Source organism: Carcharodon carcharias, chromosome 3, assembly GCF_017639515.1.
Source record: "Carcharodon carcharias isolate sCarCar2 chromosome 3, sCarCar2.pri, whole genome shotgun sequence".
NCBI lineage: Eukaryota > Metazoa > Chordata > Chondrichthyes > Lamniformes > Lamnidae > Carcharodon > Carcharodon carcharias.
In genome coordinates this window covers 72,419,020-72,440,439 of record NC_054469.1, presented here as the reverse complement: position 1 = coordinate 72,440,439, position 21,420 = coordinate 72,419,020, and the positions used below count along the sequence as shown (strand labels likewise).

General features: G+C 38.7%; 1 protein-coding gene across 10 annotated transcripts in view; it reads right to left on the bottom strand.

Annotated features, from left to right (window-relative positions):
* Positions 1-21,420, bottom strand: part of cdk14 (cyclin-dependent kinase 14) — a 953,540-nt gene that overhangs the window by 646,581 nt on the left and 285,539 nt on the right. For all 10 annotated transcript variants that reach the window (XM_041183640.1, XM_041183641.1, XM_041183642.1 and 7 more), the window contains one exon: positions 6,601-6,663. In XM_041183640.1, coding sequence (XP_041039574.1) covers positions 6,601-6,663 — 63 coding nt within the window. The remainder of the gene's footprint in view (positions 1-6,600; positions 6,664-21,420) is intronic.

Genomic DNA, 21,420 nt, shown 5'->3' with positions numbered 1-21,420 from the left:
ATTCGGAAACAGAAAATTAAGAAATGGACAGACCTAAAATTGCCACCAGTGGCTTTTATGCCAGATCTTGATCCAGTATACATTTTGATTTCAGATTATTTTTCAACAAAGAGATGGTCAACAATTCTCTCTTATTCATGGAGGCATAAGTCCATTAATCTGGGGAAGAGTACAAGGAAGGGAAACTTCGAATTGGGTTTAATGCTCTTAAATTTTTTTACTTGCCTTCGTTCCTTGAAACTATTAATGGGATACCTGTCCCCAGTGATTGTCTTTTCATATTGGGATATGCCGTGAAAGTTTCCTGTTACTCTACTATCAACATTGGAGATGAACTGTGCAGAAACCATCATATTCTGAGAAGTATCTTAAATTCGTATAAACATATGAAAAAGGATGGTCATTCGATCCATTATACAAGTATGGTGCAGTCACACACGAATCAACTACCCCCTTACTCTCTTGGTGAAAAAAAAAAGTCTCGGTCACCAATTTAGAACACCACCCCAAAAATGTCTTTCTCACTCCCAAAGACAAAGATGCTGGAAGCATCACAGCACAGCATCTACATTTAACAAATGCTCTTATGAATGATGATTGTCATGAAGCTATTAATGTATATAATATTTTGGAAAATATTTTTCTTTTAAAATAGAGGTTTAGTCTGTGGGGGTGTCTTAATTGGATTAAAGCCAGCTAGTCAGGGTGCTTTGACGTGTGCTAATTTTGATATAAGAGAGATAGCGTGTATTTGCATTTTTTGAATAGAGCATTCAAGAAGGGGGGTGAAAACTGACACCTATCTAGCAGGACAAAAACAAAAACAGAATTACCTGGAAAAACTCAGCAGGTCTGGCAGCATCAGCAGAGAAGGAAAGAGTTGACGCCTCATGACCCTTCGACAGAACTGCCACCTATCTAGCAGGTATGTTTATATTACTAATAAAATTGGTATTATGAAAGGGGTTTAATTGTTAGAGAGGTTTAGTTCAGAGGTTGGTGATACAAATGAGAATTTACACCAAATGGTTTGTGCTAGGTATAACTTCAGCAGTGCTGTGTGTGCAGGGCAGAGGCAATGTAACATCAGGGCAGCTGTGAGCTTACCACTGTCTCCACAGGAACCAAAGTTAAAAGAATCTAATTTTGAAGCCATAAGGTGAAATGCTTTGCCTGGTGTCTGGTTAAGTCTATGGGTTGCCTTTGCCTTAATGGAGATTAGTTTGGGAATTTGTTAAAAGTTATGATAGTAGCAATTTGTAGCCATGTATATATCTATTTTAACCCGTGTAAATTAATAAAATGTTCCATTTAAGTTTAGCATAAAACCTCAAGAACAGGGTCTGATTCCTGAATTTAGAGTCACATCTCAACATAACACTTAAAATGATAGGTTATGACAGTTGTTTAAAGTTTCCCTCTGGATTTTTAAATAGCTCAGCCTTACCAGCTGCATCAGTCATAACACGATGGACCCTCTGAATTATCACCTCACCTTACCCACTTGCATCCTTATCCCCATTCCAGTCAGGAAATGACTCGTCATCCTTCAGCACTTGTACACCATGACCAGGAATTTCAGCAAACCCATTTATCAATCTACTTCTGAAAACCAGCACCACTGCACACTGTTGAAGAATATCAATAAAAGAACAGTGGCTTATAAAGTGATATTTTTTTCTACAAAACTAAAAAAAAGTGATTATCATTGTAAATTCATTATCTTACTTGATGGGTATATATAACTGAGGGAGGAACAATAAGATATACAAATAACCAAAACAAAAAATTAAGTAAATAAAGCTTCAAGTAATTACTTCCAACTATAATTCTAACAAACTGCCACAAAACAATGAAAGCAGACTCGATCCAACAGTTCAAAAATAAATGGGCAGATTTTAGATTCAGAAGAAAATAGAGCAATACGAGTTAGATAACAGGACAACAGGAAGATGAAAATTGCATGTGCAATTCCTGAAAAAACAACCTAAGTGGGCCAAACAACTTATCCACTTTCTTATATTCTTTATCCATGCAATTTTCTGGTTGTCCAATCAATAGGTTTTGGGTCAGCTCACAGACAGATATATGTCACAATAGCTGCAGCTGTTCCCATGATGAATGACAATCTTAATTTCCTTTCAATCTTTGTAGCATGGGAGAACGGCTGACAACCGAAAATCAACAACAACATATCATTCATATTGCCATGTAGATTTTCAAGTCAACTCTTCATGTAAAGAAAGAACAGAACCAAACGACTTTCATTTATCTAACAACTTTCACATCCTCAGAATACCCAAAAGCACTTCATATCTAACATGACACTTTTTCCAAGTATATTCACTGCAGTTACATAGGCAACTATGGCAGCTAAGTTACAGCCAGCAAGGTCCCATAACGGGCAATAAGATGAATCTATTTTCCTAGAATTTGAATGCATAGAGGAAGGCCATTTGGTCCATCACACTTGTGCTAGCTCATTAAATAAGCTATCCAAATAGTGTCACTCCAACCCTTTACCCATAGCCCAGTATTTTTTTTCCTTTCAAGTATACATTCAACTCCTTTTAAAATTACTATTGAATATGCTTCCATCACCCTTTCATGCAATAAATCCAGGTCTTGGCAATTTGCTGGATAAATACATATTACCCCTTCAATACTTACCCATCGCCACCCATTACACACACACTTATTTCCATGTGTCCAAAAAATTAACATTCCCATTGCCTAGGGCTTGCTAAATACAACCGCCAATAATGATTTTTTAAAATAATTATTCTCATCTTTTTTTCTATTTCTGTAAGCCATCTTCCTATTTAACTATCTAAAATCTGTGCTGCAACATTGATTGCTTATGCTTGTAGATTGTATCGGAGATCAATCTAATCAGGCTGTTTTCATGAGAAAAAGTTATTGGACGTCTTGAACCATATCAATTTTTATTGTTGTTCTTGCAACAAATAGAATGCAATTTCCTACACATCATATGCAAACGAACAAGCATTGGTACATTGCAAACATCATTTTAAATGTTCTGAACTTCCATTTTGACTTTGCAATAATGAAATAGGAGGTAACATTCAGCTAATGTCAACACAGCAGAATGAGTTTCCATTTCTCCCCAGCTACTGCATTGTAGGGCGACATTTGTCCATATGACAATCACAGGCGACTAGATTCTAATCAGTGATGAATCTTTGGCAGTTTTCCTATTAGCAGTCCTGACTCTCTGCTTCCCTCAGGGGCATGCACTGTCCTTGACAGACAAATATAGAACAAGCCGATTCATAATTGGCCTCAAAGACTCCCTTGGAAACCAAAGCAATTACAAAAGACATTTGTTTGCAGTTTATTTGTACATTGGGTACATACTAGTAATAAAAATTTTAAACTATACAGTTTAAACTTTTGAAAAGGCAAATGAACCCAATACTGGACAAAATGTCACACCAGAATATTTTCCTTTATCATATTTGTCTCCCTTCCAAGCCTAGATTTTTGAGATGCTACAGAAATATTTATTTTCCATAACTCAGAATCAATTATAAACCTGAACCTCATTTATCTTTCCTTGTCCCATGTTACCATGTAATTTTAGAAGCATTTAACGCCAGAACAATTAGATTCCCTCTGACTGGCTGTTAACCATTATGACCATAGTAACTTTATTTATTAGGATGAACTGTAAAGCATTGTCCACAATCACATTAGTAGTTTCTTCAAATGCAATGGAAGTCTGCCTCTGTACAGTTTCATAATTAATAAAGAAGTAAAAATTACTATGGCTTTCTGCTACTATCCTATTGAGCTCCTGTTACTCACTCCTCAGAGAACTGCAATAACAGAGGCAAAAATATAAGTACACTGTTGGATATGGTTTATGCCATTATTAATTATTTAGCACAAACTGTAAACATATTCAGATCTCAACAGGAATTGCAATTTTCCTTATGGAACATTTAAGTCTCCTCAATGGCCTAGGATGTTTACCAAGTGAATATTTGACCCAAAGTATCAGTTCAAACTCCAGTATGTGTTACATGCAGATTTGGACAAACTACAGCCCTTGAGCCACCAAATCTGACCTACGGAAGCTTCTAATCCAGCCTACAGCTGCAGAGCCAGCAGATACAGCATGTGCCAAGCGTGCATGCGCAACTGCTCTTGGAACCTGCCCAACTGGCGTCACAAGCTGTGAAAACAAAATACTGATCTGGGGAGCTTCAGGGAGAGTACTTAAAGGCCAAGGTAAGCTGGAGTTGGCCAATGATCGATAGGCTGGAGGTGGGCTTCTTGGGAATTATGGTAGCCATTTTAAAGGACTGAAAACACGTGGAAATGCATTGAAAACAGCACAATTTAAGTATACATGTAAGATTAATTATTAGGTTACTGAAGTTTTGATGTGTTTTTGGTTTTCCAAGTACTTAAAGTATAATTGCAAAACATCAAGTTATTTTACACTTGGGTTTTAATGCTCCATGAAAAGTCAAGACAACTCATCGGTTTCCCCCATTTTTCTCATTCCCTCACTGAAGGTGCTGATTCCTCCTAAAGCATGGTGCCACAGATGCTGGCAGTCCAGGATTTGAACTGGGGACTTTCAGGTTTACATTGGCATAGTGCTACAAGGACACACTGAAGCCTTTGCTTAGGATTTTCGATATCAACTGGGAGAAGCTCGCCGAGGATCACCTCACCTGGCACAGCCCAAAAGAAATGGTATGGCTTCCTTCAAAAGCAAGCCCATATCAGAAACAGGAAGGAAACATAAGCAGATGAAATCTGAAACAAACAACTCATCCAGAACTCAATCTGTGGTGTCTTGTCCTATTTGCAGCAGAATCTTCCAGGCACAGATCAGCCTTAGCAGTCACCTATGTGGAACCTTGCAAGACACCACAGCTCAGGAACATGGTCATCTTTGCCTCAAAGGACAAACAGTCATAGTAATACGCTGAAGAGTGCCTTTACTATTAGAATGGTTCCATATCTACAATCTATTAAAAATCTTTCATTTGTGTGCAAGTCCTGTCAACTTCTTAGATTATAAATTCCTAAAGCCACATTTAAAATGGTACCAGGGATATGCAACCTCAGTTAAGTGAGGAAACGAGAAAAGCTGGTATTGTTTTCAATAACAGAAAAAACTAAGGGTTGCTTTAATAAAGGTATTCACATTCACGAAGGTATTGATTAGGTAAATAAGGGTAAGGGTGGCACAAGGATAAGTAAACAGGGGGCACAGACGCAAGGTAATTGGCAAAAGCACCAGATGGTAGCAGATTTGTAGAGCTGGCATAAACTTAATATACAACTCTGTTGGAGCACGAGGGATTGAAATATTAAAGTATGAATGTTTCGCTACCTGCAGCGAGTCCCAAGAAATGTATGACTGATGGTCTCCACAAACAATCCGAGTTTAACATTTTGAGATGGGCATCTCAGGGATAGCAGTTTATGCACTTCTGAAATTAAGAGTTTTAAAAGCATCTTCTGTTCCTGCCAGAGGTGCAGCTAAGATTTAGATTTTTAGAAGGATGATAAAAGTGTAAGAAAATGAAGTATATGCGGTCTTGGGTTAAGATTTTGTGTTTCGGGAAAACTGAAAATTAGGAAAGTGTTCCCTAGCAGATGTGGAACAGATTACAGGTGATCTTGGGAGTACCTCTCAAAATGTGCTACAAGATTATTGAATCCCAGCTCTAGGAATGAGAGGTGGAAAAATACAGATCATGGTGCTCCCCACAAGATGAGGTAACTTCTTCTAAGATGCCTTTTGGTCTCGCCACATTTTCACTCTCTTTGCTGTTTATCCCTTGGCACCTTATTGCAGATCACAGTAAAGCAGCATTTATATTGACAAGAGTAAAGCAAAATACTCTGGATGCTGAAAACCTGGAATAAAAACAGGAAATGCTGGAAGGGCTCAGCAGGTCAGACAGCATCTGAGGAGAAAGAAAAAGACCGACATGGGATTATTTTGCGATTGTAAAGGTGCAAAGAGGGGTGATCAATTGCATTCTTCACATTAAGCCAAGAGGGCATGAAAAAGAGGAGACATTTGGTTTCATTATTGTATGTAATATATCATGATGATGGTATAATTATCTTAATGAAGGCTTCATGTTTATTTGTACCAAAAATGCATCTTTACTATAATAGCGTTCATGTCTTAAGCATTTATAGCTGGCCCCTGTGCAAATTTCCTCTGACTGAAAAGTTTGCCCACTCCTGTGCCACAGTCACAGTTTTCGCTAAGATTATGATGGGGACACAAAAGGCCTCAAAGCCCCAGGGCTGTGTGGGAAAGAAAAACAACCTATGTTCTCAATCCCAATCACTGTTGAAGGTGAACATGGATGTTGAGAACAGACAGATTGGGCTTTGCTGTGGCACACTCCATGTCAAATGGTCTGCCAATGCTCACTGCCAAAATATATACATGACTAATAGCCAGCAGGACAAGTTCCTGGAGTGTGTTTAGTACCCATGGAGCCACAACTCAAGAACAAAGGAAAATTTGGAAAAAAATTGAACAGGAAGTAAATGCTTGTATTATCAGTCCTATAATTAAGTTGTTGCAATTCTTACCTTCACATTATCTGGAAGAAGTCCCCCTGGGTGTTTATCCATATACTGACATAAATCTGTATGCTAGAACAATGAGAAAAAAGGAAAAGACAATTGTTTTAGATTTAATAATTATTTGTTCATTTAATTCTTTCAGCTTATTTTAAATACAGTTTAAGCTCAGCTTGTCTTAAGTATTTGACTAGTTTTTGTAATTCAACAAAATTAGGCTTATAAGTTTATCAGCATTTACAGGACCTTCAACTTGTATGCACCTTTCAAAATGCCATGACTGCTATCAAGTAATCTTACTTCTATTCTATTTCATTGATTTAGTTTATGAAATGTTTTAACAGCAAAATTTACTGATCATGCATGCAGAAAAATGTCCAAATACATGGTTTAAATTGCACATTTTATTTTGCATAAGAAGTGTATGATGAAACCTTAAAGTTTGCGAGAATGTCTTTTAAAGAAAATGAGAATTGAAAAGAAAAATGCGTATTCACCCAAAAAAAATTTTTTTGAGAGCAAGGCCATTGAATAACAGCTTTGTACTGTAGGCTGTCATAGAAACCAGAAATGGAATATCCCAATGAGCAATATAATATTAGAACATTATTATACGTGACACTTTGGTCGAACCATTCTGGTTACATCCGGGAAAGAATCATAATAATGTGATGAGAAAGAAACCTATTGCAGCATTAGGGTTGATACACTCAACATTTTGCAATATTTGAATATATTTTTCCTATGCTTTAGTTTCTTACAGGAAATACTGTGGATTCAATAAAAACTATAAATAGGCATTGGTTCCAATTTAAATAACTACTTAAAGATGTAGATGTGCAGTTACTAATTACGCAGCAAACAAAGACAATTGTAATGCAAAAATTCACAAGCCTGCAAGTTAGAGACAGGTTCTCAAAATATAATTTTGGAAGGGGTTTTGAGATTGTTTATGTATCTCTAGGTGATAAGACGTAAATGAACTGAATTTAAGAAAGCTGTGAATATTTCAAAGAAAAGTAAATCAGTTTTTACATTAGTCAATAGGTGTTTCATCACAGTTTTATCAGCTCTATCTCAACTATTTCTGGAACCATTTTTCCAGATAAAAAATAGCTTAATTGATTTTACATCTAAATTATAAACAAATGATCCATGAAGCTCAGCAACTGAGAACAATATCAGGATTATGAATTTCTATAATTTAAGATCTAGTGAAACTAGATTTGGTATAATAAAAAGCATGTTACACAGAAACACTTATATCCATATGAAAATGGCTTTCAATTTAACTGCACAATAGACATTTAGAAAAGGTATTCCTGGACCAAAGTCATCCAATCTTGAACCAAACATTTTTCATTTTGGATTTTCCAAATGCACCACTTAGTACCTCAATGCAGTTGGCACATAATGAATAGTATCAATCTTAATTACTCTAAGAGACACTAGTGGAGGGAAGTGGATTTCCTCTCTGCACTTTGAAAATGGGTTTCTGATTGTTACGCAGAAATCTTTCTACAAATAGTTAAAAATATGGTTGGGCTCAAGAATATAAAGGCTAAAGGTGAATTGGATCAGAATAAAGGGAACTTAGTTTTCTCATAGATCCTTGAATGCTTAATGTAATGGCAATTGTGACATGATATTTGATATTGGTACATTTGACAGAACAATGGAAATCCATCTTTATAGAGTCATGGGCATGTTATCATACAGTAATAATTTCACTTGTGTAAGATTGTGAAGCAACAGACAATAAAATTATTTATTTCAAATTATAAATACTCCAATTAGCGAGCGCTATTAATTCCATAATTACATGTCAAAAACTAATGTAAAAAGAGTCCATTATACATGATTTGTTCTCTTAAGCACTGCATTAATGAGAAGGCAAACCATTTCTATTACACTTTTTAAAAAACAAAAATAAATCAGGGCTTTGGTAACTGGAAAAGGAATATTTTATACATAATCTTAAAAATCTAATTACTTAGTATTAGATATGAGAGACGATGTGTGTGCCTTTTAAAGGTCATGAAGGTTATCATTGAATTTCACTTCTATGCTATTCTATAAAATATTGATAATTTGTCCTAAATTATCTTGGCCGTTACTTTTCAGAATGCTGCATAGGTATAATTAATTTTCACTAATAGCATTAAGGGAACACAAAGGTACATTGGAAACTGTGCAGAGAGCTACAAAGCTGACTGCTGGTAGACGCTGGAACCTTGAGGAAAGACTGGCAAAACTTAGGTTTTCCAGCCATGAAAGGAAGTGCTGAAGATGAGATACATAAAATTGCAGATTGTATATAAAAGTTAAATTTAAAAATTACTTTAAATTAACTGTGGGAATGGACAACATGCCACAGGCTCTAACTAGTAAAAGTCAAATTTAGGACAAATATCAGAAAGATTTTCCTTTCACAGTGGTTACATGAAATAGACTTTATAGTGGATGTTAATAAAGTATAAATTTTCAAAGCATATAAACCTCACAACGGGAAGCTTTGATTATTTCTGCGTGGGTAAATTAGGATAGCATAAAACATTTATCCTCATGTATAATCATCTTCTGAACTTGTGCAGAATTGTAAAGAGAGCAATATAAATAAAGTATGTCATTTGCTATTCATGCTCACTAATTTTTTTTTTAAACATTTAGCCTTTCTCAATCTGCATGCTACTTCATCTACGTTAACGTTAACTCCCTAGCTGAAAAAATTACACCATCGTGCCAGCCTTCTACCCCATTTGTATGATTTCTTCCAATGTAAACACAATGTTAGCAGTCTTCTTTGCTCAGGTCAATGGGGTGTATTACTTGAGTCACTTACATAGCGCTACATGATGGCAGCACTGCTGCTATACTTCCCACACCTGTTAGTACTGGCAGTCAACTCCATATCATGTTTATTGGCTGCAGAATGTAAAATGGTAATCAGTAATGACCTGCCTGAATCTCTCCCTCATGTTTTTTTTAAACATTCTTCAATTAGGTTGAGGCTGGCTCCAATAGAGAGATCCAAACCATCAGCAACAGATGGTACTGCTGTGATTATGAAGGCCAGTGACAGCTCAACACAATCCATGTGTTCTAATAAGCTCCATTAAACCATAGGCCCACCACACCGTACCCAGAGATTATTCACGAGGGACAGGCAGAATGTAATTTCTCTTTCTTACACCTGCTTCCTTTCAACTCTCCTAGTCCTGACCATCAACATCCTGTGCTTCACCATATGTTTTCTCATCCAAATAACTATACATTTGTCACAAGATATCTGCATGTGAGATGGGACTTGCTTAAAATGTGTATGGTGATGTTTGCTGTTACATTGACTATCCTCCCTGGATATATGCTGCAGAACACTTGGGTTTTCCTCACACTGGGAACACTACAGATGAAATATTATGAATACACCGTACATTTGCAGTTATTATATTGTTATTTCATGAACTATTAAGCACCTGTGTACAGCATGCAAGGATATTTTGATGAACACAGTATAACTACATGCTTAATTTGGGACATAACAGATGTCCAAATTCATCTACCCCCTCGCCCTGTTCTCCCCATTAATTCTACAGTTCCTTATCCGACTGAAGTTAATAGCATCTCCTCAGATGTTCAACCACATGTTCTGTTGGCAGCTCTCCAATTACGTGGTTTTAATTTTAACTATTACAGCAGTGTGAATTAAAATTTGTGATTTGGAACAGGAGTGTATTCATTTTTTGAGAAAAAGCATTTTTGCATCTATCATGACTAACACTCAATCTTGTATATCAGTCTGTATTTTTTAATCGCTATGGGCTGCATCTTCCAGTAGGCGAGCAGGGGGCGGGACCCGTAAAAGTATGCAGAGTGACGTCGGGCGTGCATCCCAACGTCACCCCGCGTCATTTAGATTTTCAGTTCAACGGGCGCACAGCCAAATCGGTTGCGCGCCCACCAAACTGTCAAAGGCCTACTAAGGCCATTAAGAAAGTAATTAACATGATTAGTGGACCTGCCTGTCCAACCTTAAGGTTGGTGGGCAGGCCGGGAGCCCAGGCAGGCTTCTGAGAAAACAGGAAACCTCATCCACGGGCGGGGTGAGGTTTCATGAGGGTATTAAAATTTTTATAAAGTGTTTAAATAAAATAAATTGACCTGTCCCAGCTCATGTGACAGTGGCACATGAGGGGACATATCAGTAATTTTTTTTCCGCCTTTTTTATTGTAACTTTCAAACCTGAGCCAATCTCCAAAGCAGCACTCTGCCTCAGGGAGATCTGTGTGCTCTTTCACACGCATGCGCAAAAGAGCGTACTCCCAGCTCAGGGAATCCCCTCCCCCCCCAACCCGCACAAGGAGCGCTCAGCACTTCCTGGCAGACATCACACTGGGTGGGCCATAATTGGCCCACCCACGTAAAATGGCATCGTGCCCCCAATCAGGAACCTGCCCACTCGCGCTCACTCCTGCACAACAACCCCCACCCCCCCCCCACAGGGGAGAGATATTGGCCTATATCTATTCTTTGCTGTTGCTTTCCAATAATATTCTTAACTGTCCTTCATGCTGCTTTAGAAATTCCAGATTCACTCCAGATCAATATAATTACCTATGAAGATTTCCACACCATATAGTAAAGTAGGCTATTTTGACTAGAAAAGGACTGTTGAAGAATGATTTTTAAAGTCTTTTTTTTTTTACTGATTAACAGTTCGAGGAATTTGAAAAAAAGCTTACAGGGGGACTTTTTGTTGCAGAAGTGGTTACTTGAAAATGATCACACCAAAATCACTCAGATTATACAACAAGGAGAAAACTATTTACCCTTTTCTTCCCCAAAGAGAAAAATAGTTAGAAAAATTAGTTACTGCGAACAAAAGACAAATCTATTAAGTTAATTAGGTCAAGGTTTGTATCTATTTTTCCCCCTGTAATTTACTCCCATCCTCGTGATTCATGCTGTGATGTTTCTCCATGGGGACCAGCAGCCCTTCAGTACATCACAGACGTGGCCAATCCTTTGGCAATGAGGGGCCACTGTTTCAGATGACGAGAAAGTTTTTTCTCGAGGGCTCTGAGACTTTGAAACACTCTGCCCCAGAAGGTGGTGGAGGTGGGGTCACTGAATATTTTTAAGACAGAGATTGATTGATTCCTCTGCCTAACAAGAATCTAAGGTTCTGAAGAAGGGTCATACAGGCTCGAAACTTCAACTCTGTTTCTCCCTTTGCAGATGTTGTCAGACCTGCTGAGTTTTTGCAGCATTTCTTGTTTTGTTTCAGGTTTCCGGCATCCGCAATATTTTATTTTTAAGAATCTAAGGTTATGAAGGGTAGATAGGAATGTGGAATTCAAAACACAAGCAGATCAGCCATAAGCTTATTGAATAGCGGAGCAGGCTCAAGGGGTTGAGTGGCCCACTCTTGCTTTTATTTCTTATGGTCCTTGTGTGAACCAAGACAATTGATGGCATGCAGTCCCACTGCAATCACAATTCACACAAAGAATCTGAAGTACTTGAGGGCTGATTGGTCTATATCTCTCCCTTTGGCAATGAAATGTGGAACAACTCTATTTGTTTCAGTATGGCACTGTACAAAAGTCTAGTGCCCTGAGTCATAGGGGGTCAGAATAAAAAAAAAAGTCAGGCTCCAGTTGATCAAACCCCATCTGCAGCATATTCAGGTTTGGGCATTGAACCAATGGTCAAGAAAGAAGTCTCTTTTTATTTATGGGATGTGGGCATCATTGGCTATGCCACAATCTATTGCCCAACCCTAATTTCCCTTAAGAAGGCTGTGGTAAGCCACCTTCCTGAACTGCTGCACTCCATGTGATGCAAGTACAAACACTGTGCTGTTAGGGAATTGCAGGATTTTGACCCAGAGACAGTAAAGGAACAGCAATGTAGTTCCTAGTGAGGATGGTGAGAGACTTGGAGAAATTGCAGGTGCTGTTCCTATGCATCTGTCGTCCTTGCCTTCTTGGTGGTACTGGTTGAGAGTTTGGAAGGTGCCAAAGAAATCTTGGTTAGTTGCTGCAGTGCATCTTGTAGATGGTACACACTGCTTCTGGATCCTGGTGATGAACTCAGAGGGAAAGATCAAAGTGACCAACTAGAACCAAAAACACACAGCTGATTTGTGACCAATTCTGTATCCCAGATGGAAAGCATTTGGAATACTTCTGTCAAGTGTCCGAGGCAAAAGATGGCAAGTCCATTTCAGCCAGAGTTTTCCTTTAGGGCTCAGGTAAACTCCCAGACACAACAGGTAGGTGGTGCTCCCCCTGAAAGCAGAGTTCTTCTGACAGAAAGTTTACCTGGCACTGGTCTACTCAAAATCCAGAGCAAACATTCCAGTTGAATCTTGCAGAAGTCAGCAAAATCCCTAACCAAGAGGAGAAGATCATCTGTATAAATTGAAAGGGTGGCCTCCATGCCTGGCCCACAAGAAGCGGTCCTAACAGACTCTTGCACAAGAAATGGAGTAAGCAAGCAGAATTACTAAGCAAAATTAGAGCAGATGAAATAGGGGGTAATATATTAGCATGGACAGAAAACAAAGTAGGAATAAATGGGTCATTTTCAGGTTGGCAGACTGTGACTAGTGGGGTGCCGCAAAGATCAGTGCTTTGCCCCCAGCTATTCACAATCTATATCAATAATTTGGATGTGGGGAGCAATTGTAATATTTTGAAGTTCGCTGATGACAAAACTAGCTGGGAATGAATTATGAGGAGGATGAAAAGAGGCTTCATGGGTATTTAACAGGCTTAGTGAGTGGGCAAGAACATGGCAGATGGATTATAGTGTGGAGAAATATGAAGTTATCCACTTTGGTAGGAAAAACAGAAATGCAGAATATTGCTTAAATGGTAAGAGATTGGGAAGTGTTGATGTCCAAACGGACATGTGTCATTGTTAAGTGTCACTGAAAGCTAACATTCAGGTGCAACAAGCAATTAGCAAGGCAAATGGCATGTTGGCCTTTACTGCAAAAGGATTTGAATACAGGAGCAAAGAGGTCTTGCTGCAACTGCACCTGGAGTAGTGTGTTCAGTTTTGGTCCCCTTACCAAGGAAGGATATACTTTCCATAAAGGGAGTGCATCGAAGGTTCACCAAAACTGATACCTGGGATCACAGGGTTGTCCTGATGAGAGATTGAGGTGATTGGGCCTGTCTTCTTTAGAGTTTAGAAGATTGAGCGGCGATCTCATTCAAACATTAAAAATTCTTGCGGGGCTTGACAGGGTAGATGCAGCAAGAATGTTACCCTGGTTGGACTTCTAGACCAGGGAACATAATCTCAGAATAAGGGATAGGCCATTTAGGGCAGAGGTAGAGGAATTTATTCAGTCCGTGGTGAATCTTTGGAATTCTCTGCCCCAGAGGGCTATGGAGGCTCAGTCATCGAGCATATTCAAGACAGAGATTGACAGATTTTGAGAAAGTCATCAAGGGATATGGGGATAGCGCAGTAAAGTGGTGTTGAGGTAAAAGATCAGCCATGATCTAATTGAATGACAGAGCAGACTCCAGGGGCCAAATGGCCCATTCCTGTTCCTATTTCCTATGTTCCTATGTGGAGGAAAAGCTCTATATAGATCAAGTACTGGCTGGACATTCAGTATATCTGCTGCACTTCTCCCCCAAAATGAGATGACAAAGATCCAATAACTTGAACAATTAGATCCCAACAACCAAATATATCCCAAATCCAAAACCTGCAGACTTCGTGATTCCCTGTATCAAGCCTCTGATAATCTAAGGAAAGAAAGACAGAAAACAAACCAGCCCTCTCAAAGCAGTGGATCAGGTTCAGAAACAGACATCTTGTTGTAGATGCAGCTGCCCAAGATTTTGTAGAACCATCAGGTGGTCAACTTGGGCTAGCAATGAGTCAAAGACAGACAATCATGACCCAGGCAAATGTCTTTTAGCCCATGCTGAAGAGGGAGAATGGTCACCAGTTTTTCCATCATCACAGCAGGGCAATGATCACACTGTACTTGAAAAGATATATCTATATGATCATCAATGCAGGATGTTCCAGAGCACCCTGTTGTACTCCACGGTTAATCCTTTGATGCTCAGTGCCTTTGTTCAGGGACGACTGATGGAAGGCACCCCAAAGCCCCCTGATGGTAAGTCAAGCTTCCCTGGACTGACAAGGTGACAAGGTAGGTCCTTCCACAAAGCTCTGCAGCCATTCTTACTGATCATACGCAGGGTCAAAAATGGCCTTATTAAAAGGCATAGGTTCTGATATTAATTCACCTTCTCCCACCGCTACACAATCCATGCAGGAGTGAGGGGCAGTTTAGAAGGCAATACTGTGTAGTTAACTAGCTCCCTGCATGGAGAAGGATACCAGCACTCTTGACCAATTTGATGTCCTCCTCTTCTATTAAACTAAGTCCATCTGGACCAGTTGTGCCTCCGGTTAATTCACCTTGCAAGCTATGTCAAGAGATGTGGTCACTGCAGCTGGTTGGACTTCACCAGTTCCTATTCCTGGGATCCCAGGCCAAGAACCTCCTATTGAGTCACTTTAAATTGGTGCGGAGTTTGAGGGTCACAATAACGGCTTCACAATCCCTCAAGCAACGTATCCTGGTGGTCAGGTCATCAGCGAAGCCACGGAATATCCCAGGAATTAGGCCCAAGGAAAGGATAAATAGAGGTATTACTTTCCTGACAATGTAACTGTCAAGATGATATAATAATGCCTATAATGTTTTTGGAAATTATTTCAAAAGAGTTTGGGGATGTGTCTCTCTTCATCTGAGTGTCTGTCTCTGCGCCTGTGTCTTTGTGTTAATTGGATTAAAGCCAGCTGATTTAGAGGCTTTGATGTATAGAAGAGAAGTAGGTTTGAAATGTTAATTAGTTAAAGATAGGGGAAATTTGTATTTTTCTTCAAACTAGTGTAGCTTGGATTCAAAGAGAGGGGGTGAAATATTACACCTAACCAGGTGAAGCTCAGAAACAGCATGTTTGTTTATTTTTCCCAAGGATTACTAATAAAGTGGGTATTGTGAAAGGGTCTTATTAGAAGAGGTGAAGTTCAAAAGACATAGTGATACAATGAAAAGTTGCATTCAAAGAGGAAAATACGTATAAAGGAAGAGAAGACTATTGGTAAAAAGGAGAAGGATTCAAAACTCTAAAACCTTCAGCCTGTAAGCCTCAAGCCGCTATTTGCAAGGACCCAGAGCTGGAAGAAATTCATTTTGAATGCTACTGTCCAGAGTGTGCTTTGCCAGGGGTCTCTTTAAATCTGTGTGTTTTACTGTTGCCTTAATGGAGGTGTAACTAGGAGTCAGATTAATTAGGGGATTTTTGTAGTTATTATAGTAGTAATTTTATTTAGATATGTATGTGCTTAAAATCTTTCTTGTATTAATAAATGTTTAATTTAGTTTTATAAAACCCTCTTGAGGCTTGGTGGTCTTGTTATAACTGAATTCAAAGCCTGCACCTCAAAATATACAAATTGTAAAAATTGGTTATGACAATTACTTCAAGTTTCCCCTCTGGGATTTGAACTCAGTATTTACCATCAGTTGTGTCATAATAGTAGCCCAATCCAGCCAAAAGGCTGAAACCATTCACATTAGTGATCAGGTTGAGGAGATCCTGGGAGAGCTCAGGCAAGATTGGAATATATATGGATCTTGAGAAGTCAATTTTCTTGCAGCCCAGAATGCAGGACCCAGGCTTTGATCATACTCTTCATTATACTTTAATTCTGACCAGAATCCTCAATAATTAGAAGCACTTGTAGCAGGGGAATTTAAAAAAAAAATTTAATTTAATCATATGTTGTGGGCATCAGTCAAGTCCAACATTTATTGCCCATCCCAAGTTTCCCTCAAGACGGTGTAACGAGTCAGCTCTTTAAAATGCTGTCCACTTGGGCCGAGCAATGAAAAAGAGTGATATATGTGGTGTTGAAGAGGAAATGGTGGAGCATGCGCAGTTGGAATGACAGGAAGAACCTGTATTCTCACTTTTTGACCTCTGAAATAGATGCCTGAACGTGCAGTGAGCCTGAGTGAGGTCAGTATATCATAGCACCCGAGTCACTGGTAGGACTCGTTCTGTCTGCTATTTTCACCTGGCAACACAATCAAATTTAGTAGTCAAAGTTCACCTTCTATTGACGAGGGGCAGACTGATTTTAAATGTCATCACTGTGTTTTAAGAGTTTTCCAAAATACTTTGTCACAAAAATATGTCCACATAAGCATTAAATTGAACCCAGTTCAAATCTTAAAATTAAATGGGTGTGGAATCAGTAAATTACCAAAAAGATTGGTAAATTGTTTTACAATGACAAAGGGAGCCCTGCTGTTGTAACTCATAAGTTTCACAGAAAAGAACAGCATTTTAATAATCCCAATGGAATTCTCACCCACGTCACATTAGGATACACTGGGCTGCTTTATGTTCCAACTGTTCTTTCAGTCATGACAAAGACCTCGAGGTTCTTTTACTGTCTCAGGTTTTTTCATGCTTATTAATATGATTCTCCCAAAATCTCTCATACAATTTAAATAGCTGGCTGCTGGATATAGAGCTTCTATGAAAGTTGATTAAAATAATTAGCTTGAATTCAAGTCCTTTTCTTTGGGTTTTCCTTCTCAAAGTTTCTCCTAAAGGGGACTTAACTCATGCTTGGTTAAAATGTCATAGGCACTGGCTACATCAGTACCTTAGTAACATGCTTCACTGTTGAGACCAGATAGTCAATGTAGTCAGTGTTATTCAATCATAAGACATCTCTCTGGCACCAAAGTTTTATTTCTTTTTCACAAAACTTAAATATTTTTAAAAGGATTTCAATACAAGAAAAATTGAAGTGCAAGAATTTTCAAGGTACTTGAAACGCAACATTAATCACCCTACACATGCATAGAAGTGATAGAAAATAATTTAAAAAGCACTTCAAAATCAATGATAGACCCACACATGCATGCAAACACACATGCACACATACAAACACAGCAGTTGGTTTGAAAAATATAGTTTAAAGCTCTACTTTCTTTCACTAGTACATTGTCACAGACACACACACTAAAAAACTTGCCTGGCTGAAATTCAAACCGCACAAAAAAAATAGAATGGAGGCATTCAATGGAGCATAAAGCTCTGCAGGACATAATTTGTGTTATCCAGTCTGTTCACATACCAGGCACTGACATGGAAAATAGCAGCTAAATCTAGTTTCCGATAAAGGACAAGACACAGAATGATAGCATATTGTATCACACCCGGAATTTTCCAGTGCCGACTGCAAGAAAAGCAAAGAAAAGAAAAATACAAGGAAAGGCAGAAGGGGTTATTATGGGATACCCTAATCCCTGATGCAATTTCTAGTTATGACTGATAAAATAGTACAACTAAGTGCCTGATAACAAGTCTCCTATGAACCCTCTTGGCCAAGCACGGCAGTTGGTGCAAATAAAAACAGAAGGCAAGAAATAAACTTTAAAAATATAAAATAATGCAAAATATTCCATTTTGAGCTGCATTTTTATTTAGATTTCAGTTTTAGCTTTCTTTGAAATGAATACCCTTTAGCATATCACATCTCTTGCAAGAAACCATGCTCCCTGGAGATAAAGGTATAATAGTCAACCTCCCAATAGCCAATTTATACTTCCAATATCCAATTTATATACAAATAAGAATGCATGCCACAGCAAAAACAATAGAAATATTGCCCTATTGAGGCAAAGGGTTGCGTTAAAAAATTATTCCCGTGAACGTCGGCACATTGACAGTTACAAGGGCCCCAAGCGAAAATAAGTTTGACAGCCGTGTTAACCTGTTTGTGGATGTCAATCCACAGAATAAAATTGCCCAGAACTCAGGATTAACTGGGAATAAATTTGCAATCTTTGCAAACATCACTGCTTTGTTTTAATGGAACAACTTCCACAACACTTAATACTATGACAAGAAAGAGTGGAAGGATTTGCATCTAGAGCTATCACATTTTCTTTCAAAGCCTGTGCAAGGACAAGTGTGGAAAAAGGACGTATTATATTGGTTTTATAATGCTGAGATTGGGGTACGTATCATTATTGGGCAGAGTAGAAGTGTCTTTGTTCTGCATTTGGATCAGTGTCAGAGACTTCTAGTTACGCAGATGCAAATGAAATTGGGTGATTGAGGTTGGAAGGTTCTGCATTGGAATAAAGTGTGGGCTGATACTGGGGGACAACAATAGAAACCCATTCCACTTCCTGTGCTGACATCCCCCATCCTAACAGTGATTAGTATTTAAAAGTATTTAAAAATAAGTATTTAAAAAGACAAATAAAATCAAACGAGGGATAACTGTCACTATCCAGAAAGGGATGAACTCTTTAGTTACTGGTCCAAATTTTCCCCATTACCACAGGGTAAAAATCACAGCAACTTCTGGTGTCCATGCATGTGGTTAAATGTGAAAATCCACAAACTGCTGTCAGTGATACCCTGCAGCTCCACAGGCTGCGCTGTCGCAGTCTTTGCTGATGGAACCTGCATAGAGGTCACAATAAAAGGTGTGAACTTAGGATAATTACCTATCATTCTCATACTATAGAGGGATGAGGTAACAATGAAGGTTGATGAGGGTAATGCTGTTGGTGTACATGGATTTCCAAAAGGCATTTGATACATTGCTGCATAGCAGACCTACGGGCAAAGTAATAATTCATGGGATAGAAGGGCCGGTAGCAACTTGGATACAAAATCGGTTGGGTGACAAAATCAAGTAATGGTTTATGGGTGTTTTTCAGGCTGCAGGATGGTTTGTAGTGGAGTTCAGCAGGGGTGAGTGTTGAGACCCTTGCTCTTCCCAATATATATTAATGACCTAGACCTTGGTGTACAGGGCACAATTTCAAAATTTGCAAATGATATGAAACTTTGAAGCATTGTGAACTGTGGGAAGGATTGTGTAGAACTTCAAAAGAACATAGGCAGGTTGGTGGAATGGGTGGACATTTAACGCAGAGAAGTATGAAGTGATTCATTTTTGGTAGAAAGGATGCAGAGAGACAATATAAAGGGTACTGTTCTAAATAGGGTGCAGGAGCAGAAGGACCTGCATATGTATGCACATAAATCACTGAAGGTGGCCGGACAGGTTGAGAGTGCATTTACTAAAGCTAACAGTATCCTCGGCTTAATTAAGAATAGCATAGAGAATAAAAGCAAGTAAGTTATGCTAAACTTGCATAGAACACTGGTTCGACCTCAACTGAAGTAGTGTGTTCAGTTCTGGGTGCCATAATTTAGGAAGACATTAGAAAACTTGCAGAAAAGATTCGCAAGAATGCTCCAGGGATGAGGAACTTCAGTAATGTAGATAGATTTAAAAGATTTGGACAGTTTTCCTTGGAGAAGGTTGGGAGATTTCATAAAGGTATTCAAAATCATGATGGGTCTGGACAGAGTAGATAGGTAAAAACTGTTCCAGTTGGTGGAAGGATCAAGAACTTGAGGGTACAATTTAAGATAATTAGAAAAAGAAGCAATGTTGACATAAGGAAAAACTTTTTAACACAGCGATTGGTTAGGATCTAAAGTGCACTACCTGAGTGTCTGGAGGAGACAGGTTCAATTGAGGCATTCCAGAGGGAATTGGACTGTTATCTGGAAAGGATGAATGTGCAGGACTATGGGGAGAAGGCAAGGAGTGGCACTAGGTAAGCTGCCTCTATGGAGATCCAGCACAGACCCAATGGGCCAAATGGCCTCTTTCTGCACGATAACAATTCTTTGATTTGAGTAAGCATGCTTTTAACAGAATAATAAGTGAATACCTAAATGATAATTAGTGAACAGTCTCTCTCATAAAAAATTAACTTAATAAATGCTGAGTCTCAGTTCCTCAGTGTAATATAAGGGTCTGGCACAGAAAGTTAAAGTGGGACTGAGCCCAGTACCGCCCAGACAGTGATGTAAGAGAACACATGACCCATACCTAGTGGTCAGTGTAGTGTTGGACAGAGCCGTGTGTAGAAACAAGCATAGAGACAGCTCCTAACTTGGACCTTTACTGTACTTATGTGTATAGTTTCTAGTAGCTGATAAATACATACTGTTGAACTACCTAATACTACAAATACCTTAATAAGACCTACCTCAGAACCTCCAATATCTAGCAACACTCAAAAGAAAATTGTAGATTACTAAAAGTTTTTTTTCTGAGCTTCTGTTTTCCCTCTTATGTCTCTCCTTTCATCCCAAATGTATGTCCCAATCCTTGTTTCTCTTGCTATACAAGTTAAGTGAAATTCAATATACTCAGTGAGGATTCTTCAGTCTGATTGGCTGAAGAATCTCCCAGCTACTTTACCTGTTCACAGGCCACAGATCCCCTGTAGAGGACACCGCCTTGAACTAGATGCCTGAAAACCAATAAACATGTGAAAAGTCTCCGGGCAACTATAATTCAAATCAGCCTTCAAAACATAAATGACCCAGCCGAGAGACAGGAGAACAACATTCTCAGCCCATCAAAAACACTCTATTACAATTGTCATAACCATCTTCCAGCAAGAGTTTAAAGACCTGGGCCAATCACTGGACAAGCACAGTAAAATATGTTGGTTTAATCAGCGCTGCTTCTTCAATTTTTGACAGTGCAGGAACAAGTAGCACATATGCTGTTCCAGTACGGCTACAACACTGGCACCTAACCGGCAATGTGGAAAATTGCCCACGTGTGTCCTACCCACAAAAAGCAGAATAAATCCAACACAGTCAATTTCCACCTCATCAGTCAACTCAGTGATGGAAAGAGTCATCAGTGCTATC